The sequence below is a fragment of the Rhinopithecus roxellana genome, chromosome 20 (assembly GCF_007565055.1).
Source record: "Rhinopithecus roxellana isolate Shanxi Qingling chromosome 20, ASM756505v1, whole genome shotgun sequence".
Classification (NCBI taxonomy): Eukaryota; Metazoa; Chordata; class Mammalia; order Primates; family Cercopithecidae; genus Rhinopithecus; species Rhinopithecus roxellana.
In genome coordinates, this window is record NC_044568.1 from 9,735,720 (window position 1) to 9,754,784 (window position 19,065).

The 19,065-nt window shown below is 48.3% G+C and overlaps 1 protein-coding gene across 1 annotated transcript; it reads right to left on the reverse strand.

Moving 5' to 3' along the window:
• Positions 1-9,447: 9,447 nt before the first annotated feature.
• Positions 9,448-17,889, reverse strand: ZNF689 (zinc finger protein 689). The gene is made up of 3 exons (XM_010362217.2): positions 17,303-17,889; positions 16,991-17,104; positions 9,448-12,383 (listed from the first exon to the last, which is right to left on the reverse strand). The coding sequence occupies exons 1-3, from the start codon at positions 17,505-17,507 to the stop codon at positions 11,200-11,202; spliced, it is 1,503 nt and encodes a 500-aa protein (XP_010360519.1). The 5' UTR covers positions 17,508-17,889; the 3' UTR covers positions 9,448-11,199.
• Between the last annotated feature and the right edge of the window lie 1,176 nt (positions 17,890-19,065).

Genomic DNA, 19,065 nt, shown 5'->3' on the forward strand with positions numbered 1-19,065 from the left:
TGCCAGAAAACAAATTGGCATTAGACAATCTGGCAGGAGGGTTTCCATCATTTAAGACTGCTTTTGACTTCTTTTATGACTTACAGCCTTCTATGATATGGGCACTGAAACTAAAGTAAACAGTAGAAGAAGGATTGGTACTGTATAGAAATGTCTAGAGAAATGAAAAAGCAAAAAAATCAGACAGAAATTATGATGTATTTCTATAAAATTGTACCAGTGTGCCTGCCTCTTCTGCTCCCCTTCCCCCTTCTCCACCTCTTCTGCCTCTGCCACCCTTGAAACAGCAAGACCAACCCTTCCTCCTCTTCCTCCTCAACCTGCTCAACATGAAGGTGATGATGAAGAATTTTATGATGATCCATTTCCACTTAATGAATAGTAAATATATTTTCTCTTCCTTATGATTTTCTTAGTAACATTTTCTTTTCTCTAGCTTACTTTATGATGAGAATACACTATATAAGCCAGGCGTGGTGGCATGTGCCTGTAGTCCCGGCTACTCAGGAGGCTGAGGCAGAAAGATCCCTTGAGCTGAGTTTCAGGCTGCAGTTGAGCTATGGTCACGTCACTGCACTCCAACCTTCGTGACAGAACAAGACCCATCTCTTAAAAAAAAGCGGGGGGAGGAGGGGGAGAGAGTACAGTATATGATGTATATGACATACAAAATATGTTTTTGTTTTTTTCTTTTTGAGACAGGGTCTGGCTCTGTCGCCCAGGCTGGAGTGCAGTGGCTACCATCTTGGCAACCTCCGCCTCCCAAACTCAAGCCTTCCTCCTACATTAACCTCCCAAGTAGCTGGGAATACAGGTACACGCCACCATGCTTGGCTAATTGTTTGATTTTTTGTAGAAGCGGGGTTTCACCTTGTTTTCCAGGCTGGTCTCGAACTCCTAAGCTCAAGAAATCCTCTCGCCTCAACCTCCCAAAGTGCTGGGATTACAGGTATGAGCCCAAATATATATATAAATATTTACTATCTGATTTTTTTTTTTTTTTCAGGACAGGATCTGACTCTTGTCACCCAGGCTGGAGTGCAGTGGTGAGATCTCGGCTCACTGCAACCTCCACCTCCCAAGCTCAAACAATCCTCCTGCCTCAGCCTTAGCTGGGATTACAGGCATGTGCCATGACACCCAACCCCAAAATATGTTTTAATTCACTATTTATGTTATTGGTAAGGCTTCCAGTAAACAGTAGATTATTAGTAGCTAAGTTTTGGGGAGTCAAAAGTTAGTGAAGGCCTGGTGTGGTGGCTAATGCCTGTAATCCTAGCACTTTGGGAGGCTGAGGTGGGTGGATCACCTGAGGTCAGGAGTTCGAGACCAGCCTGGCCAATATGGTGAAACCCTGTCTCTACTAAAAATACAAAAATTAGCCAGGCATGGTGGCACATGCCTGTAATTCCAGCTACTCAGCAGGCTGAGGCACAAGAATCGCCTGAACCCAGGTGTCAGAGATTGCAGTGAGCCGAGATTGTGCCAGTTCACTCCAGCCAGGGCCAAAGAGCAAAACTCCACGTTAAAAAAAAAAAAAAAAAGGCAGAACAGATGTTACCAGAGGCTAGAAAGGGAAGGGTAGGGGCAAGGGTGGGATAGGGAAAAATTTGTTAATGGACACAAAATTATTAGCTATATTGGAGGAATATGTTCTAGAGTTTTATAGCACTGTAGGATGACTATAGTTAACAATAGTACACTATATATTTTCAATAGCTAGAAGAGAAGATATTGAATGTTCCTAACACAAAGAAATGATAAATGTTTTAGATCATGGGTATGTTAATTGCCCCGATTTGACCACTACACATCGTATGTATAGAAACATCACCACATACCCCATATTTATGTACAGTTATTATGTATGAATTAAGAATAATGGACCCCAAAGATTTCATGTCCTAATCTGCAAAACCTGTGACTGTGTTACCTTATATTAGCAAATAGGACTTTGCAGATGTGATTAAACTAAGGATTTTGAGTTAAGAACACTATCCTGTTGAGTCTAATGTAATCACAATGGTCCTTATAAAAGGGAGGCAAGAAGGTCAAGGTCCAAGGAGATGTGACAACAAAAGCAGAGGTGGGAGTGATGCAGTTGCTGGAGAGGGGCCACTACCCAAGGAATGCAGGCAGCCTCTAGAAGCTGGAAAAGACAAGAAACAGATTCTCCCTAGAGGTCTAGAGAGGGAATGTAGCCCTGCCAACAGCTTGATTGTCCCATAAGACCTATTTTCAGACTTTAGACCTGAAGAACTATAAGGTAATAAATTTGTGTTGTTTTCAGCCACCAGATTGTAGTAATTTCTCACAGTAACAAATGAACACAGGTAACATCGTTGAGGAGCTATTTCTGAGCTTTGTCAACTACTCTATTGATGTGAGAGCAGTCTCCCAGCTCTGAACTCAAGAAAGTCTAAAAAGAAGCAGGACTCAAAGATATTATGCTGAATAAAAGAAGCTTTAGACAAAAAAAAATACACATTGTATGATTCCAATTATGTGAAGTTTGATAACAAGGAACACTAATTAGAATAGTAGTTGTCTCTGGTGGAGCGGGGATGGGAATTGACCAGGAAGGGGCATGAGGCAACTTTCTTTCTTTTCTTTCTTTTTTTTTTATTTTTTGAGACAGAATCTTACTCTGTCACCAGGCTGGAGTACAGTGGCATGATCTTGGCTGACTACAATCTCCGACTCCAAGACCGTCCTGGCCAATATGGTGAAACGCCGTCTCTACTAAAAATACAAAAATTAGCTGGGCATGGTGGTACATACCTGTAATCCCAGCTATTCGGGAGGCTGAGGCAGAAGAATCACTTGAACTAGGCGTGGTGGCTCACACTGTAATCCCAGCACTTTGGGAGGCCAAGATGGGCAGATCACTTGAGGCCAGGAATTCGAGACTAGCCTAGCCAACAGAGATGGTGAAACTCCATTTCTGTTAAAAATACAAAAATTAGCCAGGCGCTGTGGCACGGACCTGTAATCCCAGCTACTCAGGAGGCTGAGGCAAGAAAATCACTTGAACCTGGGAGGCGGAGGTTGCAGTGAGCTGAAACAGCGCCACTGCACTCCAGCCTGGGTGACAGAGCAAGACTCCGCTCAAAAAAAAAAAAAAAAAAGAATTAAAAAAAAAAAAGATAAAAGCAGGCAAAGGACTTATATAGACATTTCTCCAAAGAAGATATACAGATGAGCTGGGTGTGGTGACTCATGCCTGTAATCCCAGCACTCTGGGAGGCTGAGGCAGGTGAATCACCTGAGATTAGGAGTTCAAGACCAGCCTGGCCAACATGGCAAAACCCCATCTCTACTAAAAATACAAACCAAAAAAGAAAAAAATTCAGCTGGGCATGGTGGTTTATGCCTGTAATCCTAGCTGCTTGGGAGGCTAAGGCAGGAGAATTGCTTGAACCCAGGAGACAGAGATTGCAGTGAGCCAAGATCTTGCCATTGCACTCCAGTCTGAGTGACAGAGTGAGACTCTATCTCAAAAATAAATACATAAATGAATAAACAAACAAATGATAAATAATTATCACTTTTCTGCATTTTCCCAATTTCTTTACTGATTATTCTTGGGATTTGGAAAAAACATAAGGCTGGGCAAGGTGGCCCACACCTGTAATCCCAGCACTCTAGGAAGCCAAGGCAGGAGGATTAAAGGGCTTGAGCCCAGGAGTTCGAGACCAGCCTGGGCAACGTGGAGAAGCCTCATCTCTACAAAGAATACAAAAAACTTAGCTGGGTGTGGTGGTGCATGCCTGTGGTCCCAACTACTCAAGAGGCTGAAGTGGGTGGATCACTTGAGCTCAGGGAAGTCAAGGCTGCCGTGAGCCATGATTGCACGACCACATTACAGCCTGGGCCACAGAGAAAGACTCATTCTTGCTGGGAAGGAATTCTCACATGTACACACTAGTAGAAGCCACAAGAGGCACCAGGAAGACTAGAAGAATGTGGGGCATGAAAGCTAAGTTAGAAGAGAGTTTAAGGGCCAGGCGCGGTGGCTCAAGCCTGTAATCCCAGCACTTTGGGAGGCCGAGACGGGCGGATCACGAGGTCAGGAGATCGAGACCATCCTGGCTAATACGGTGAAACCCTGTCTCTACTTAAAAATACAAAAAACTAGCCGGGCGACGAGGCGGGCGCCTGTAGTCCCAGCTACTCGGGAGGCTGAGGCAGGAGAATGGCATAAACCCGGGAGGCGGAGCTTGTAGTGAGCTGAGATCCGGCCACTGCACTCCAGCCTGGGTGGCAGAGCAAGACTCCGTCTCAAAAAAAAAAAAAAGAAGAGAGTTTAAGTAGGAAAACTCAGGTATATAAGATAAAAACTGAAGCACTGATTTGTTAAGTAGATCATCAGTTATCTTAAAGGACAGTCTTAGAATAAAACATTGCATAGCAGCTGACTTTACAGTCACCCAGATATGTGATCCTGGACAAGTTATTTATTTATTTATTTTTTAATTTTTTGAGACGGAGTTTTGCTCTTGTTGCCCAGGCTGGAGTGCAGTGGCACAATCTCAGCTCATTGCAACCTCTGCTTCCTGGGTTCAAGCGATTCTCCTGCCTCGGCCTCCCAAGTAGTTGAGATTACAGGCATGTGCCACCATGCCCAGCTAATTTTTTGCATTTAGTAGAGACGGGATTTCACCATGTTGGTCAGACCGGTCTCGAACTCCTGACCTCAGATGATCCACCCACCTCGGCCTCCCAAAGTGCTGGGATTATAGGCATGCACCCCTGTGCCTGGTGGACAAGCTATTTAATGTCACTGTGCCTCTGTTTCCTCATCTGGTCACGGAAAACAATACCTACTGTCAGATCTGGAATTTGAGGCTGCCCTACTTATAGGTTAATAAATGGGTCTGTTCATGGATGCTGTCAGAAAACAGAGATGAAAGACCTTACTGTTCAGGGCACAACAGGCAGCATGAGCATGCCTGCATTGGTTCCTTTCTGTCCCCTGCAGGGGCAATGTGAGATGTACCCAGATAGATGCTAGACACATAGTGAGTTGCATCATAGGGGAGGAACAAGAAGCTCCTGCTGTTTTTTTCCTTTTAAAAGATGGGGTTGGGCTGGGAGCGGTGGCTCACACCTGTAATCCCAGCACTTTGGGAGGCCAAGTTGGGCAGATCACCTGAGGTCAGGAGTTCGAGACCAGCATGACCAAAATGGTGAAACCCCATCTCTACAAAAATACAAAAATTAGCTGGGCATGGTGGCAGTGCCCATAATCCCAGCTACTTGGCAGACTGAGGCAGAAAAGTCGCTTGAAAACCCAGGAGGTGGAGGTTGCAGTGAGCCAAGATTGCGCCACTGCACTCCAGCCTGGGCGATGAGTGATACTCCTTCAATCAATCAATCAGTCAAACAATCAATCAATCAATCAATAAGATGGGTTCTTGCTATGTTGGCCAGGGTAGTCTCAAACTCCTGGCCTCAAGCAATCCTCCTGCCTTGGCCTCCCAAAATTCTGGGATTACAGGTGTGAGCCACCATGCCCAGCCATCTGCTGTTTTATAGTAAGCAGTAAGGAAGCTGCTCTTTGCCCTGGAAGCAGACATTACCTCTCCCTCAAGGTTGGCTTGCTGCAAACACTGTCCTGAGAAATGTTCTGGGTAATGAGTGGCAAGGGCTTTGCTTATTTATTTTTATTTATTGGTTATACTTGCATTTATGGTTTATTAAAGCAAAAGGATACAGATTAAAATCATCAAAGGGATAATAAGGCACATGGGACAAAATCCAGATGCAACCAGGCACAAACTTTCAGGCATCCACTCCCAGTGAGGCATCACAGGGATGTCCTTTTTCCTTCCTGCAATGATTTCTGACAACAAATGCTGATTGTTCCCAAACAGAGAAGTTCATGCAAACTTTAGGGTGCAGGTTTTATTTTGTTTGTTTTTTTAGATAGAGTCTTACTTTTGTTGCCCAGGCTGGAGTGCAATGGCGCAATCTCAGCTTACTGCAACCTCCACCTCCCAGGTTCAAGCGATTCTCCTGCCTCAGCCTCCCAAGTAGCTGGAATTACAGGTGTGTGCCACCACCTGGCTAATTTTGTATTTTTAGTAGAGATGGGGTTTCACCGTGTTGGCCAGGGTGGTCTCAAACTCCTGACCTCAGGTGATCCACCCACCTCGGCCTCCCAAAGTGCTGGGATTATAGGTGTGAGCCACTGCGTTGGCCATGTGCAGGGTTTTTATTGGGGGTCAGTCACATAGGCTTGGAATGTACACACTACTGATCTCTACTACTCAGACCCCAGAGCAAAAAACAAGGTTCACTATAAATCACACTTAGGATAAACTTATTTGTTCAGACTGGTACAGCATGATGGCATGGCCCAAGACCTCTGGCATACAAAAACACTAATCAAATAAAATATTCCACGAGCTCGGAAGTTATTTCCCAGGAGCAGACCAAATGCCCATTCTGAAGATGAACTTTCTTTGGAATGTGCAGGGTTCGAACAACCTACACCTCCTGAGTTAACCCATTCCTGCACACACCTGATCCCATGAGTCCACTGTACCTGGTAAACTACATTTTGAATCTCCTAGAATTAAAATTAGTTTAGGTCCAATGTCCACAAATCTCTGGACACTCTAGTTACTTCCCCTTCTCTGATGCCCACAGTAGCAGTAGTCTACATTCACTGAACCCATTTGTTTATTCTTTGGCCCACTGCAGTATTAATAGACACGTGACTGAGCTTTCATGTTATGCCATGTACTGAGTTAAGCACTATGCATACATTCCAATCTAATGTGCTTGCTAAATGGCTGCAGGTACACTTGGAAAATGCTAGAAGGTTTACAGCATGTTTTTGTCAGTGTAGAACAGTCCTTCATCAAGGGGACCCAGCCTCCCCTTCATTCAGGAGACTTTAGGTTTGTGAATAGGATCAAGTCTGAGAATTTGTTGAAGGCAGGGACTTGCGATTTTTGCCAACTCAGCAAGATATGAAGGCAGGACTTGCCAAGATGGATTGGAAGTAAATATGGGCACGCTGGTCACTTTGGAGTCACAGCAGGGAGACCCATGGAGGAGTATCTGCTAATACCTACTTTATAGAGTTCTTGTAAATGTTAAATTGAAATGTATATAAAGTGCTTAACACAGTACGTGGCACATCATAAAAACTCAGTCAAGTGGCTGTTAATATTGTACTAGGCCAAAGAATAAACAGAAATGGATTCAGGCCAGGTGCAGTGGCTCACACCTGTAATCCCAGCAGTTTGGGAAGCCGAGATGGGCAGATCCCTTGAGGTCAGGAGTTTTGAGACCAGCCTGGCCAACATGGTGAAACCCCATCTCTACTACAAATACAAAAATCAGCTGGGTGTGGTGGCGGACACCTGTAGTCTCAGCTACTCAGAAGGCTGAGGCACAGAATCGCTTGAACCTGGGAGGAGGAGGCTGCAGTGAGCTGAGATCGCGCCACCGCACTCCAGCCTGGGCGACAGAGTGAGGCTCCGTCTCAAAAAAAGAAAGAAAAGAAAGAAGTGGATTCAGTGAATGTAGGCTACTGCTTCAAGGCATTTAGCTGAAAATAATAGGGATAGAGAGAAAAGTTATTTTATATTGTTTTAAAGGCAGATCTTAGCATGCTTATAGACTGGAGGAGTGTCTTTGGGACAAGAAAGGGAATCTGAAACCATAAAACTAGGAGAGGAGAAAGTAGGAATAATAGAGCAAAGTCCCTGAGGGGCAGAAGGGGATGAAACCCAGGCCCAGCTGTGTTGCTAAACATTATACATGCAGGACTTGCCGAGATGGATGGGAAGTAAATATGAGTGGGCATGCTGGTCAATCTGGAGCTACGGCAGGCAGTGGAATGTTAAAGAAGCTCGTATTTGACCCCTTGTATTTTCCAAGTGAAAGAGGAGGTATTTACTGGTTAAGAATATATGGAATGGGCAGGGAGCGGTGGCTCATGCCTGTAATCCCAGCACTTTGGGAGGCCGAGGCAGGTGGACCACGAGGTCAGGAGATCGAGACCATCCTGACTAACACGGTGAAATCCTATCTCTACTAAAAATACAAAAAATTAGCCAGGCGTGGTGATACACACCTGTAGTCCCAGCCACCAGGGAGGCTGAGGAAGGAGAATCGCTTGAACACAGGAGGCGGAAGTTGTAGTGAGCCGAGATTGTGCCACTGCATTCAAGCCTGGGTGACAGAGCGAGACTCCATCTCAAAAAAAAAAAAAAGAATATATGGAATGCTACTCTGGGCACACTGCCTATAGGTGGTCCTGCTCTGGGCTACCACAGTATTTATATGTTTGTTTATATTTATATATTTGTATATAAACTATTAGTTTATATCTAACTTTAATTCTATATATATATGGAAGACATAACATTGTCTTGTTATTATTGTTGTTTTTTAAGTCTTGCTATGTTGCCCGGGCTGGTCTCAAACTCCCAGGTCAAACAGTCCTCCCGCTTTGGCCTCCCAAAGTGCTGGGATTACAGGCATGAACCACGGCGCCCAGTCCAGAAGACTTAATATTGAATGTTCTACTGAGGCTGAAGGTCAGGAAAGGTATCGTGGCCCCTGTCAGCAGCAATGCAGTGTCTTTTTTTACAGCTCATATCTAGGCATGGAGGCAGATGGGAGATTAATCCAGACTGAGGCTATGTATTTGTTCATTCTTTTGATTGTGAATAACAGAAACTCAAACCACCTTAAGCAGAAAGGGGAAGTTATTGGAAGGATGCTAGGATCTCTCACTGAATAAAGAGCCAGGATCCCAACTTGGGGAGATTGAAGTGCTTCAGGGAACCTAGGAAGTTGTCTCCCATCTCTGCTTTCCGCAGACCACATAATGGAAGTTAGCCACCAGTGGCTCCGAAGTTTGTTTGTTTTTTTTTTTTTTTTTTGAGATGGAGCTTGCTCTGTCACCCAGGCTGGACTGCAGTGGCGTGATCTCGGCTCACTGCAGGCTCCACCTCCCAGGTTCACGCTATTCTCCTGCCTCAGCCTCCTGAGTAGCCGGGACTACAGGTACCCGCTACCACGCCCGGCTAATTTTTTGTATTTTTAGTAGAGACAGGGTTTCACCGTGTTAGCCAGGATGGTCTCGATCTACTGACCTGGTGATCTGCCTGCCTCAGCCTCCCAAAGTGCTGGGATTACAGGCGTGAGCCACTCCGCCTGGCCCCAAGTTTTATGAATTACCATCCAGTCCCAAAGAAAGTTATACAATTCCTAGCTGAGGAAATCCTTGCGTTCTGGTGGCAAAGGGTAGGGGAAAGAGCTGGCTCTACCAGGGGACTGGGCAGACCTGGTAACAGGGCTCTGCTGGGCAGGACAGGTCTCCTGGTCTGAAAGTCTGGCTCTCCCATCAGAACAGCAAAAATTGCTACTGAATCAAGGAACTAGATTGACATTTTGTAAAAAGTAATTCCACAAGGAACAGAATTCATTCATCAGACATTTTAATGAGACCCAATCTGATATGACCCCTTCTTAGGGGCAGCTCACCATCCAAGGAGAAATAAACAGTTACAATGTTACAATGCAACTTGCTAAAGATTGAACAGAGGTAATTACATAAAGCTGTGTTCCCCAGCTGCTCCCCTGCTTGGGCCCAGATCAGGAGAGCTGTAGTAAGGCGCCACAGGGGTAAAGGATGACCCACTCCAGCTGTTGGAATATGAGTCACATCTGGAAATTCTAATTTGGTGCAGCTGCCCAAGGCAAAATGGTAGGCCTTGTTCACATTTAACTCGGTAAAATTTTATGAAGCACCTACCCGGCGGGTGCCATGGAGGTGGATCAGATTGAGACACGCTGCTGCCACCTCTCTGGAGGGAGGCTGGCATGGATACGACTTGATGACTATAGACTCTTTCTCTCTGGGTTCAATTCCCTTTCTAGCCTCCTTGAATGGCCTCACCTCATTTTGTGAAAAAATGCTGACTGAGGCCTCATGGAAGTTCTGTGCCGATTCTTATGTGCCTGTGATTGATCTGTGCATTGTGTGTATGTGATTCATCTGTGCCTGATGAGAATCCGGGTTGAATACAGCCCAATTATCCAGGCTTTTCCAGGCACTGGCTGCCTGAAGCCAATCCAGGGCTGCCAGGTAGAGCACAAGCCAGTCCCATTTGCACTTCCTGCTGCTAAACCACAGGTCCCTGCTTTTCCTTAAGACCAGCCTTCTCTTCTAATTTGACTTCTCTTCTAATTGACCAGAGCTGACTGTGCTTATGTCTCATACCCAGCTTGAACCAATTTTCCAAACACAAGATGAAGACTTAGCTTTTTTTTTTTTTTTTAAGTTTAGGGCATTTATGTATCTGCATCCCAATAAACCCCTGGTACCATGCAGCTCCCCCAAATTCAGAGCAACCAAAGCTGCTGAAACAAGTCCAGCCCCAGAAGGTGTAGTGGCACTGTGGGTGCTACCTTATTTTTACATGACCCTTCAAAAAGGACACTGAAAACCCAGAGCCTGTTTGCAGAGATCATATGTGGAAATTGAAACCCTGTCTTTAAGGAATGACCAAATTCATGCTACTTAACCTGAAAATTTGGGGGCAAACTGGTTGTGATTAAGTTATCTGAAGGGCTGCCAAGTAGAAGTATTAAACATGTCGTAGGCAAGGTTTACAGATGAGAATGTGGTACTTAACTTTCTATAGATCCCACAATGAAATGACCTGCCTTGTGAGGTAGTGAGCTCCCTGTCAAGGGAGATTTTCAAGCAAGGGGTAGAGACCACTTGGCAGGAGTGTTGTAAAAAGTGGGCTAAACCAGACTTTTCCAACCTAGTATGGAGGAAGAGGCAGAGTAGGGGAATGTCCTGCACCTATAAATGAGATTCTCCTGATTGCATGCAAGATGACAGGTAATCCCTGTGTGCACAGACTAGAAAAGCAGACAGCCCCTAAAATAGATGGGTAGAACTTTTAGCCCTGATATCCAGACAAACTATTTTAGGATAGGGTAGCTTGGAAAACTTTAACCAAATGACATCACCTCTCCTAATGGGACTGTTCCAGACACACATAGGGAGGCAGTCAGTGCAGTGCAAGATACTAAAGTTCAGCTCTGTGCAGCAGGAGACCTGGGTTTAGTTCTGACTCTGCCCTGTATGACCTGGGGCTCCTCCTTCCCTTTTCTGGGTCCTTCTATAAAATGAAATGAACGTAGGCAGTTCTTCCCCTTCTAATGGGCATTGCCCCTCTGACTGGAGCCCCCGAGAGCAGATCTAGGGCTACAGTTTGGGGCCTTGGGGCTACACTTGTGGACAGCCAGAGACCACCTCTGGCGGAAGCACCGGCCACACTCGAGGCAGGGGAAAGGCTTCTCCCCCGTGTGTAGCAGCTGGTGCTGGGCCAGGTGGCTCCACTGGGCAAAGCGCTTGGAGCAAAGGTCGCAGGCATAGGGCCGCTCGCCCGAGTGCACGCGCCGGTGGCTGGCCAGCAGTGAGGGGTAGGCAAAGCGCCGGCCACAGTCGTCGCAGGCGTGCAGTTTCTCCTCAGTGTGCGTGCTGCGATGTATGGCCAGGGAGCCGCTCCGCCGGAAGGCACGCCCACAGTCTGGGCAGGGGTAGGGCTTCTCTCCTGTGTGCAAGAGCTGGTGCTGGAGCAGCGTGCTGCGCTGGGAGAAGCGGGCCTCACAGTGCTCGCAGGCATACGGACGCTCCCCAGAGTGCACACGCCGGTGACTGACCAGGCGAGAGGAGGAGGAGAAGCGCCGCTCGCAGTCCGGGCACGGGTAGGGCTTCTCGCCCGTGTGGATGCGCTGGTGGATAACGAGGGCGGTGCGCTGGCGGAAGCGGCGGTTGCACTCGAGGCAGGTGTAGGGCTTCTCTCCCGTGTGTGTACGCTGGTGAATGGCTAGCAGGGAGGGGTAGGCGAAGCGACGTCCGCAGCTAGGGCACTGGTGGGGTTTTTCGCCTGTGTGTGTGGTCCGGTGATTGGCCAAGGACCGGCTCCTCCGGAAACAGCGACCACAGTCAGGGCAGTGGTAGGGCTTCTCGCCTGTATGGATAACCTGGTGCTGTGAGAGGTTCTTGCGCTGGGAGAAACGTTTGCCACACTGGTCACAAACATAGGGGCACTCGCCGGAGTGTGCCCGCCGGTGACTGACCAGCAGGGATGGATAGGAAAAGCGGCGCCCACAGTCTGGGCAAGGGTAAGGCTTTTTTAGATTCTGGGCGCACTTGTGGCTCTCCAGGGCCTGATGATCAGGGAAGGTACAGCCGCAGTCAGGGCAGATGGGGCCCCCGGACGTCTGCCTGGGAATCAGTCGGGGTTTACTGGGCCTCCGGCCTCGCTTCCCCTTTCGGGGTGCCTCCTTAGGCGGGAATACTTCCTTCTCCCCATTCTTCTTTCTGGTTCTGCTTTCTGTAGGAATACAAAAGAATTAATTTAACAAATACTGGGATCCTGCTGTTGTAAATTACATTATAGGTTACAAGACCAATAGACTCACCCCCTGGCCTCAATTCCTAGTGCCACAGACAGCTAAGTGTGACATACTATCATGCAAATATGGTGTGCATTACAGGAGCTTCCAACCCAGCTTGGAGAAGTCTAGGAAGATTTCTTGGAGATTAAGCTAACTTTAAAAATTGAGGCCGGGTGTGGTGGATCACGCTTGTAATCCAAGCACTTTGGGAGGCGGAGGTGGGCAGATGACAAGGTCAGGAGTTTGAGAGCAGCCTGACCAACCTGGTGAAACCCCGTCTCTACTAAAAATACAAAAATTAGCCAGGCGTGGTGGCATGCACCTGTAATGCCAGCTACCCAGGAGTCTGAGGCAGGAGAATCGCTTGAACCCAGGGAGGTAGAGGTTGCAGTGAGCCGAGATCATGCCACTGCACTCCAGCCTAGGTGAGACAGCGAGACTCCGACTCAACAAAAAAAAAAAAAAAAAAAAGAAAAGGGAATGATTTTTAAGAGGTAAGCTTACATCATTCAAAAGTCAACATATCAACCAGGCATGGTAGCTCATGCCTGTAATCCCAGCACTTTGGGAGCCCAAGGCCAAGAGGGTTGCTTGAACCCAGGAGTTCAAGATCAGCCTGGGCAACATCGTGAAACCCCATCTCTACAAAAAATACAAATATTAGCCTGACATGGTGGCATGCGCGCCTGCCTGTAGCCCCAGCTACTTGGAAGGCTGAGGTAGAGGATTACTTGAGCCCAGGAGTTCAAGGCTACTGTGAACCATGATGGCACCAATGTACTACAGCCTGGGCAACACAGCAAGACCCTATCTCAAAAAACAAAAAAGTCAAAATATTAATAAAGGAATACAGAGAAGTCTTGCTGCCACCTTTTTCCCATCTACCTTGTAGAAACCATGTTAGTTTCTTCCCATTTTTCTGATGCAATACAAATGTCACCTTCCCCATCTTTCTTTCATAAGAGATTGCATACACATGCTTTACTGCATATGTTCTCTTCCTCCACCTTTCTTTTTCTTTTTCTTTTTTGAGACAGAGTCACGTTCTGTCACCAGGCTGGAGTGCAATGGCATGATCTCAGCTCACTGAAACCTCCGCCTCCCAGGTTCAAGCGATTCTCCCTGCCTCAGCCTCCCAAGTAGCTGAGATTACAGGCACACACCACTATGCCCGGCTAATTTTTTGTATTTTTAGTAGAGACGGGGTTTCACCATGTTGGCCAGGTTGATCTCAAATTCCTGACCTCAGGTTATTTTCCCGCCTCCATCTTCCAAAGTGCTGGGATTACAGGCATGAGCCACCATGCCCAGCTCACCTTTCTTATATAAAATACAACATATACACACCTTATACACACTTTACTGTGCCTTCATTTTTTCACTTAAGATATTCTAAAGATAATTTTATGTCAGCACATCTTTTTTCTATTTTACAGTTGCACAGAATTCCATTGTGGATGAGCCATGGTTTGACTTAGCTGATTCTTTAAAAAATGTGGCTGGGCACGGTGGCTTATGCCTGTAATCCTAGCATTTTGGGAGGCCGAGGCAGGCGGATCACCTGAGGTCAGGAGTTCAAGACCAGCCTGGCCAACATGGTGAAACCCCGTATCTACAAAAATACAAAAATTAGCTGGGCACGATAGCGGGTGCCTGTAATCCCAGCTACTTGGGAGGCTGAGGTGGAAGAATTGCTTGATCCCGGGAGGCAGAGGTTGCAGTGAGCTGAGATCATGCCTTTGCACTCCAGCCTGCACGACAGAGCGAGACTCCATCTCAAAAAATAAAAAAGAATTAAAATTATGAAGGATTAGAAATGTAAGTCCCGGCCAAGCGCGGCGGCTCATGCCTATAATCCCAGCACTTTGGGAGGCGAAGGTGGACAGATTGCAAGGTCAGGAATTCGAGACCAGCCTGGCCAACATGGTGAAACCCTATCTCTACTAAAAATACAAAAATTATCCCGGCATGGTGGCGGGCGCCTATAATCCCAGCTACTCAGGAGACTGAGGCAAGATAATTGCTTCAAACTAGAAGGCAAAGGTTGCAGTGAGCCAAGATCACGCCACTGCACTCCAGCCTGGGTAGAACGAAACTCCATCTCAAAAAAAAAAAAAAAAGAAACATAAGTCCCAAGGCTCAGTGTACAATGCACACAGGTCCTAAGATCTTCTTAGACACAAACTGTAATAAAGCAAGACAGGCCGGGCGCAGTGGCTTACACCTGCAATCTCAGCACTTTGGAAGGCCAAGGTAGGCGGATCACCTGAGGTCAGGAGTTTGAGACCAGCCTGACCAACATGGAGAAACCCCATCTCTACTAAAAATTAGCCAGGCGTGGTGGTGGGCACCTATAGTCCCAGCTACTTGGGAGGCTGAGACAGGAGTATTGCTTGAATCTGGGAGGCAGAGGTTGCAGTGAGCTGAGATTGTGCCACTGCACTCCCCCTGGGCGACAGAGCAAGACTCCGTCTCACAAAAATGAAGAGTGTAAGGCAAGACATGGAAACCTGTGAGGTATGAGCTAGCAGTGACTGGGTCAAAAGGCCCTCTAAGCCAATGGTTCTCAAATTTCACTGTGATCAGAATCATTTGGAGGATTTACTGAAACAGACTGCCAGGCCCTAGTGCCTGTTTTGGATTCAGCAGGTCTGGGGTAGGGTCCCAGAATTTGCATTTCTAACAAGTTCCCAAGGAATGCTGCTTCTAGTCTGAGACCATGCTTTAAGAACCATTGCTGATAGCATTGTTACGGACCTTGGACTGTATTTTACCCAGTGGTTTTCTTTTCTTTTTTTTTTTGAGATAGAGTGTTGCTCTGGCACCCAGGCTGGAGTGCAGTGTTGCGATCTCGGCTCACTGTAACCTCTGCCTACAGGTTCAAGTGATTCTCCTGCCTCAGCCTCCCAAGTAGCTGGGACTACAGGCGCCCGCCACCACGCCCAGCTAATTACCCAGTGGTTTTCTTTTCTTATTTTTTCCCGAGATGGAGTCTCGCTTTGTCACCCAGGCTGGAGTGCAGTGGCGTGATCTCGGCTCACTGCAACTTCCGCCTCCTGGGATCAAGCAATTCTCCCTGCCTCAGCCTCCTGAGTAGCTGGGATTACAGGCGCCCACCACCACGCCCGGCTATTTCTTTTTTTTTTTTTTTTTTTTTTTTTTTGAGACGGAGTCTGGCTCTGTCGCCCAGGCTGAAGTGCAGTGGCCAGATCTCAGCTCACTGCAAGCTCTGCCTCCTGGGTTTACGCCATTCTCCCGCCTCAGCCTTCCTAGTAGCTGGGACGACAGGCGTCTGCCACCTCGCCCGGCTAGATTTTTGTGTTTTTTAGTAGAGACGGGGTTTCACCGTGTTAGCCAGGATGGTCTTGATCTCCTGACCTCGTGATCCGCCCGTCTCGGCCTCCCAAAGTGCTGGGATTACAGACTTGAGCCACCGCGCCCAGCCACGCCCAGCTAATTTTTGTATTTTTTAGTAGAGACGGGGTTTCACGATGTTGGCCAGGCTGGTCTTGAACTCTGGACCTCAAGTGATCCACCCGCCTTGGCCTCCCAAAGTGCTGGGATTACAGGCATGAGCCACCACGCCCCGCCGGTTTTCAAACCTAGATGCACATCTGAATCAGATGAGGCTAATTAAAAAACTGCAAGTTCCTAAACATTCACACAAGTGAATGAATAGCTCTGGGATGGGGTCCTGGAACCTGCATTTTTACCAAGTTCCCCAAATGACTCAGATATAACCAATGGCCATTTGACAACCTTGGCAAAAATTAACTGAAAAGTTTTAAGCAAGGTAATATCATGGTCAGATCTGAATCTTAGACAGCTATCCCTCGTCTTGGAGAATCTGGCTCTGAAATTCCAGCCCAGACAGCTGCATCTTCTACTATGGGTAGATCTGGGACCCTTCTACCTGAATGGGGTTAAGCAGAGCCTTGTTGGATTCTGGGGAGACTGCAGTATGTCCTTCGCTGATAAGGGTCATCCTGCTGTAAGAGCAGAAAGAGGATCCTGCATCCCAGGCAGCTGGTTCCCCATGAGCTCCCTTCAACCAAAACCCAGAAAACTCTGAGAAGTTTAGGATCTCTTTGGTCCAATTCAAAGGTGGCTAGAGGCAGAGATCCTGGAAAGGAGGCAGAGGGTAGCACCGTTAAAAGCTCACTGATTCTGGCTGGCTGCAATGGCTCACGCCAGTAACCCCAGCATTTTGGGAGGCCAAGGCAGGAGGATCGCTTGAGGCCAGAAGTTCAAGACCAAACTGGGCAACATAGCAAGACAATGTCTCTATAAAAAAAAAAAAAAAAAAAGACGAAGAAGCCCACTGATTCATTCATACAATGGAAAACTGCAGCTTGCAGGCTGACATGGGAATCTGTGTGGTGGACGGGCCCCACACCACCAGACACAAGACGCTGAGGTTAGGAAGATGAATACACTAAATACGCGGCACCCACCCCTAGCCAAACCACAACTCTGGACGGAGCCGTTAGAGGTAGAACTTTATAGGAGGGCTGCAGGCTCTGCGTGGTTATTTAGCACTCACTTCTCTTGACTGTCAGCCCTCTCGGGTACTCCTGCGGATCTAGAGCAGCCGGTTCCCAGTCATCAGTGTTTCGTTCCAACCAGGAGATGAGGGCTGGTTTGGGACCTGCGCACCCTGGGGAAGGAGAACAAATCAGAAGGCCAGCTTCTAGATCACGCCGAGTAATGTCTCCCCGACGGCACCTCCCGCTAAGCCCCTGCCCACCTACCCTGACAACCTGGTCGCCTGCCAGGACCGTGGCCTCCCTGCCTCCCCCCGCCCCGGCTCCTGCATCCCTTCGCGCCCCGCGGCAGCGGATGGGGCCGGCCTCACCGAGCGCGCCCAGGTGGCCGTAGGTCTCCCGCATCACGTCCCGGTACAGGGCTCTCTGCGCGGGCCGCAGGCAGCCCCACTCCTCCGGGGAGAAGTACACGGCCACGTCCACGAACTTCAGAGCCCTCGGCCTCCTGCCCCTTTTCCGACTGGGTCTGGCTTCTCCTGGTCCCTGCGCCCGGAGCGGAGCCGAAGGCGGCGCCATGGGACCCGAGGAGCCGGTGCCACGGCCTTCCCCGTCCAGGCCTCGGCCCTCGGGCGCTGGCGGCCCCTGGGATCGAGGAGTCCCCGCCAGACCAGGGCTGAGCGTGGCCAGGGAGGCCCGGAGGGAATCGGAATCGGCCGCCCGCAGGGCTAACGGAAACCTTTTGCTGTTATTCAGGAAACTCCTGCCCGAACTTGGGTGAAAGGCACCGGAAGATGCCTTCGGGGAAAATGGCGGCGCTGCTACCGCACCGCCTTTGCCTGGAACACAGGCAGCTTCCAGCTATCGATTTTATTGACCGGAGCGCCATGCCGGCTTCCTAACCTCTTTGCCCTCAAGTGTAATGGCGCTGCGATTGGGCTTCACGCTCTCTTTTTTCCCCTCCCCATTGCGCGCGTTCATTGGACGACAGCCGAAGATCGAGCGTTCTGATTGGGTGCTGGCAAAGGCGGTCCGTTTGAACGAAGCCAAGACCTGCATAAGGGCAGGAAGCTGGACCGCTAAGGTCAGGCGACTACAAGGAGTTGTGAAGCGACTTGCACCGACCTGAGGGCAGCAAGAGGCCCCGGGGCTGCTTTCCGCTGTTCGACTCTGGCAGGCTCAGCCAATCACTGAAAGAGGGAATGATTTGAGCGTTGGAACCACTCTGGCCGAGCTAGAGTTGAGATTATCCTGAGTTCCTTTTAGTAGCGTTCTCAAAGCATCCTTGACTTTGGAGAACGATTATCTTCTTTGTTTGCCCTTTAGGGGAGGGAATTATTGTTATCATTTCCTGGGGGCAGGAGCCTTGCCCAGCATATTACATATTTCATCTTTATTCTTTTTAATTTTTATTTATTTATTTATTTATTTTTGAGACAGAGTCGTGCTCTGTCGCCCAGGCTGGAATGCAGCGGCAAAATCTCGGCTCACTGCAACTTCCGCCTCCCACGTTCAAGAGATTCTTCTACCTCAGCCTCCCGAGTAACAGATTACAGGTGCGTTCCACCACGCCCAACTAGTATTCGTATTTTTTAGTAGAGGCGGGGTTTCACCTTGTTAGCCAGGCTGGTCTTGAACTTCTGACCTCAAGTGATCCACCCACCTCGGCCCCACAAAGTGCTAGAATTGCAGGCATGAGCTACTGTGCCTAGCCTTATTTTTATTTTTTTGAGATAGGGTCTCACTCTGGCACCCAGGCTGGAGGGAATGCAGTAGTGCAATCTCAGCTCACTGCAGCCTCTGACTTCTGGGCTCAGCAATCGTCCTGCCTCAGCCTTCAGAGTAACTGGGACTACTGCTTTGCACTACCACGCCTGGCTAATTTTTTATATTATTTGTTGAGTCAGGGTTTCCCTGTGTTGCTCAGGCTGGTCTCGAACCCCTTGGCTAAGTGATCCTCCTGCCTCGTCCTCCCAAAGTGCTGGGATTACAGGTATGAGCCACAGCACCCGGGCCATTAGTTGCTCTTTTTTTCCCCCCCCCGGAGTCTCACTCTGTTGCCCAGGCTGGAGTGCAGTGGCACAATCTTGGCTCACTGAAAGCTCCGGCTCACTGAAAACTCCGCCTCCCGGGTTTA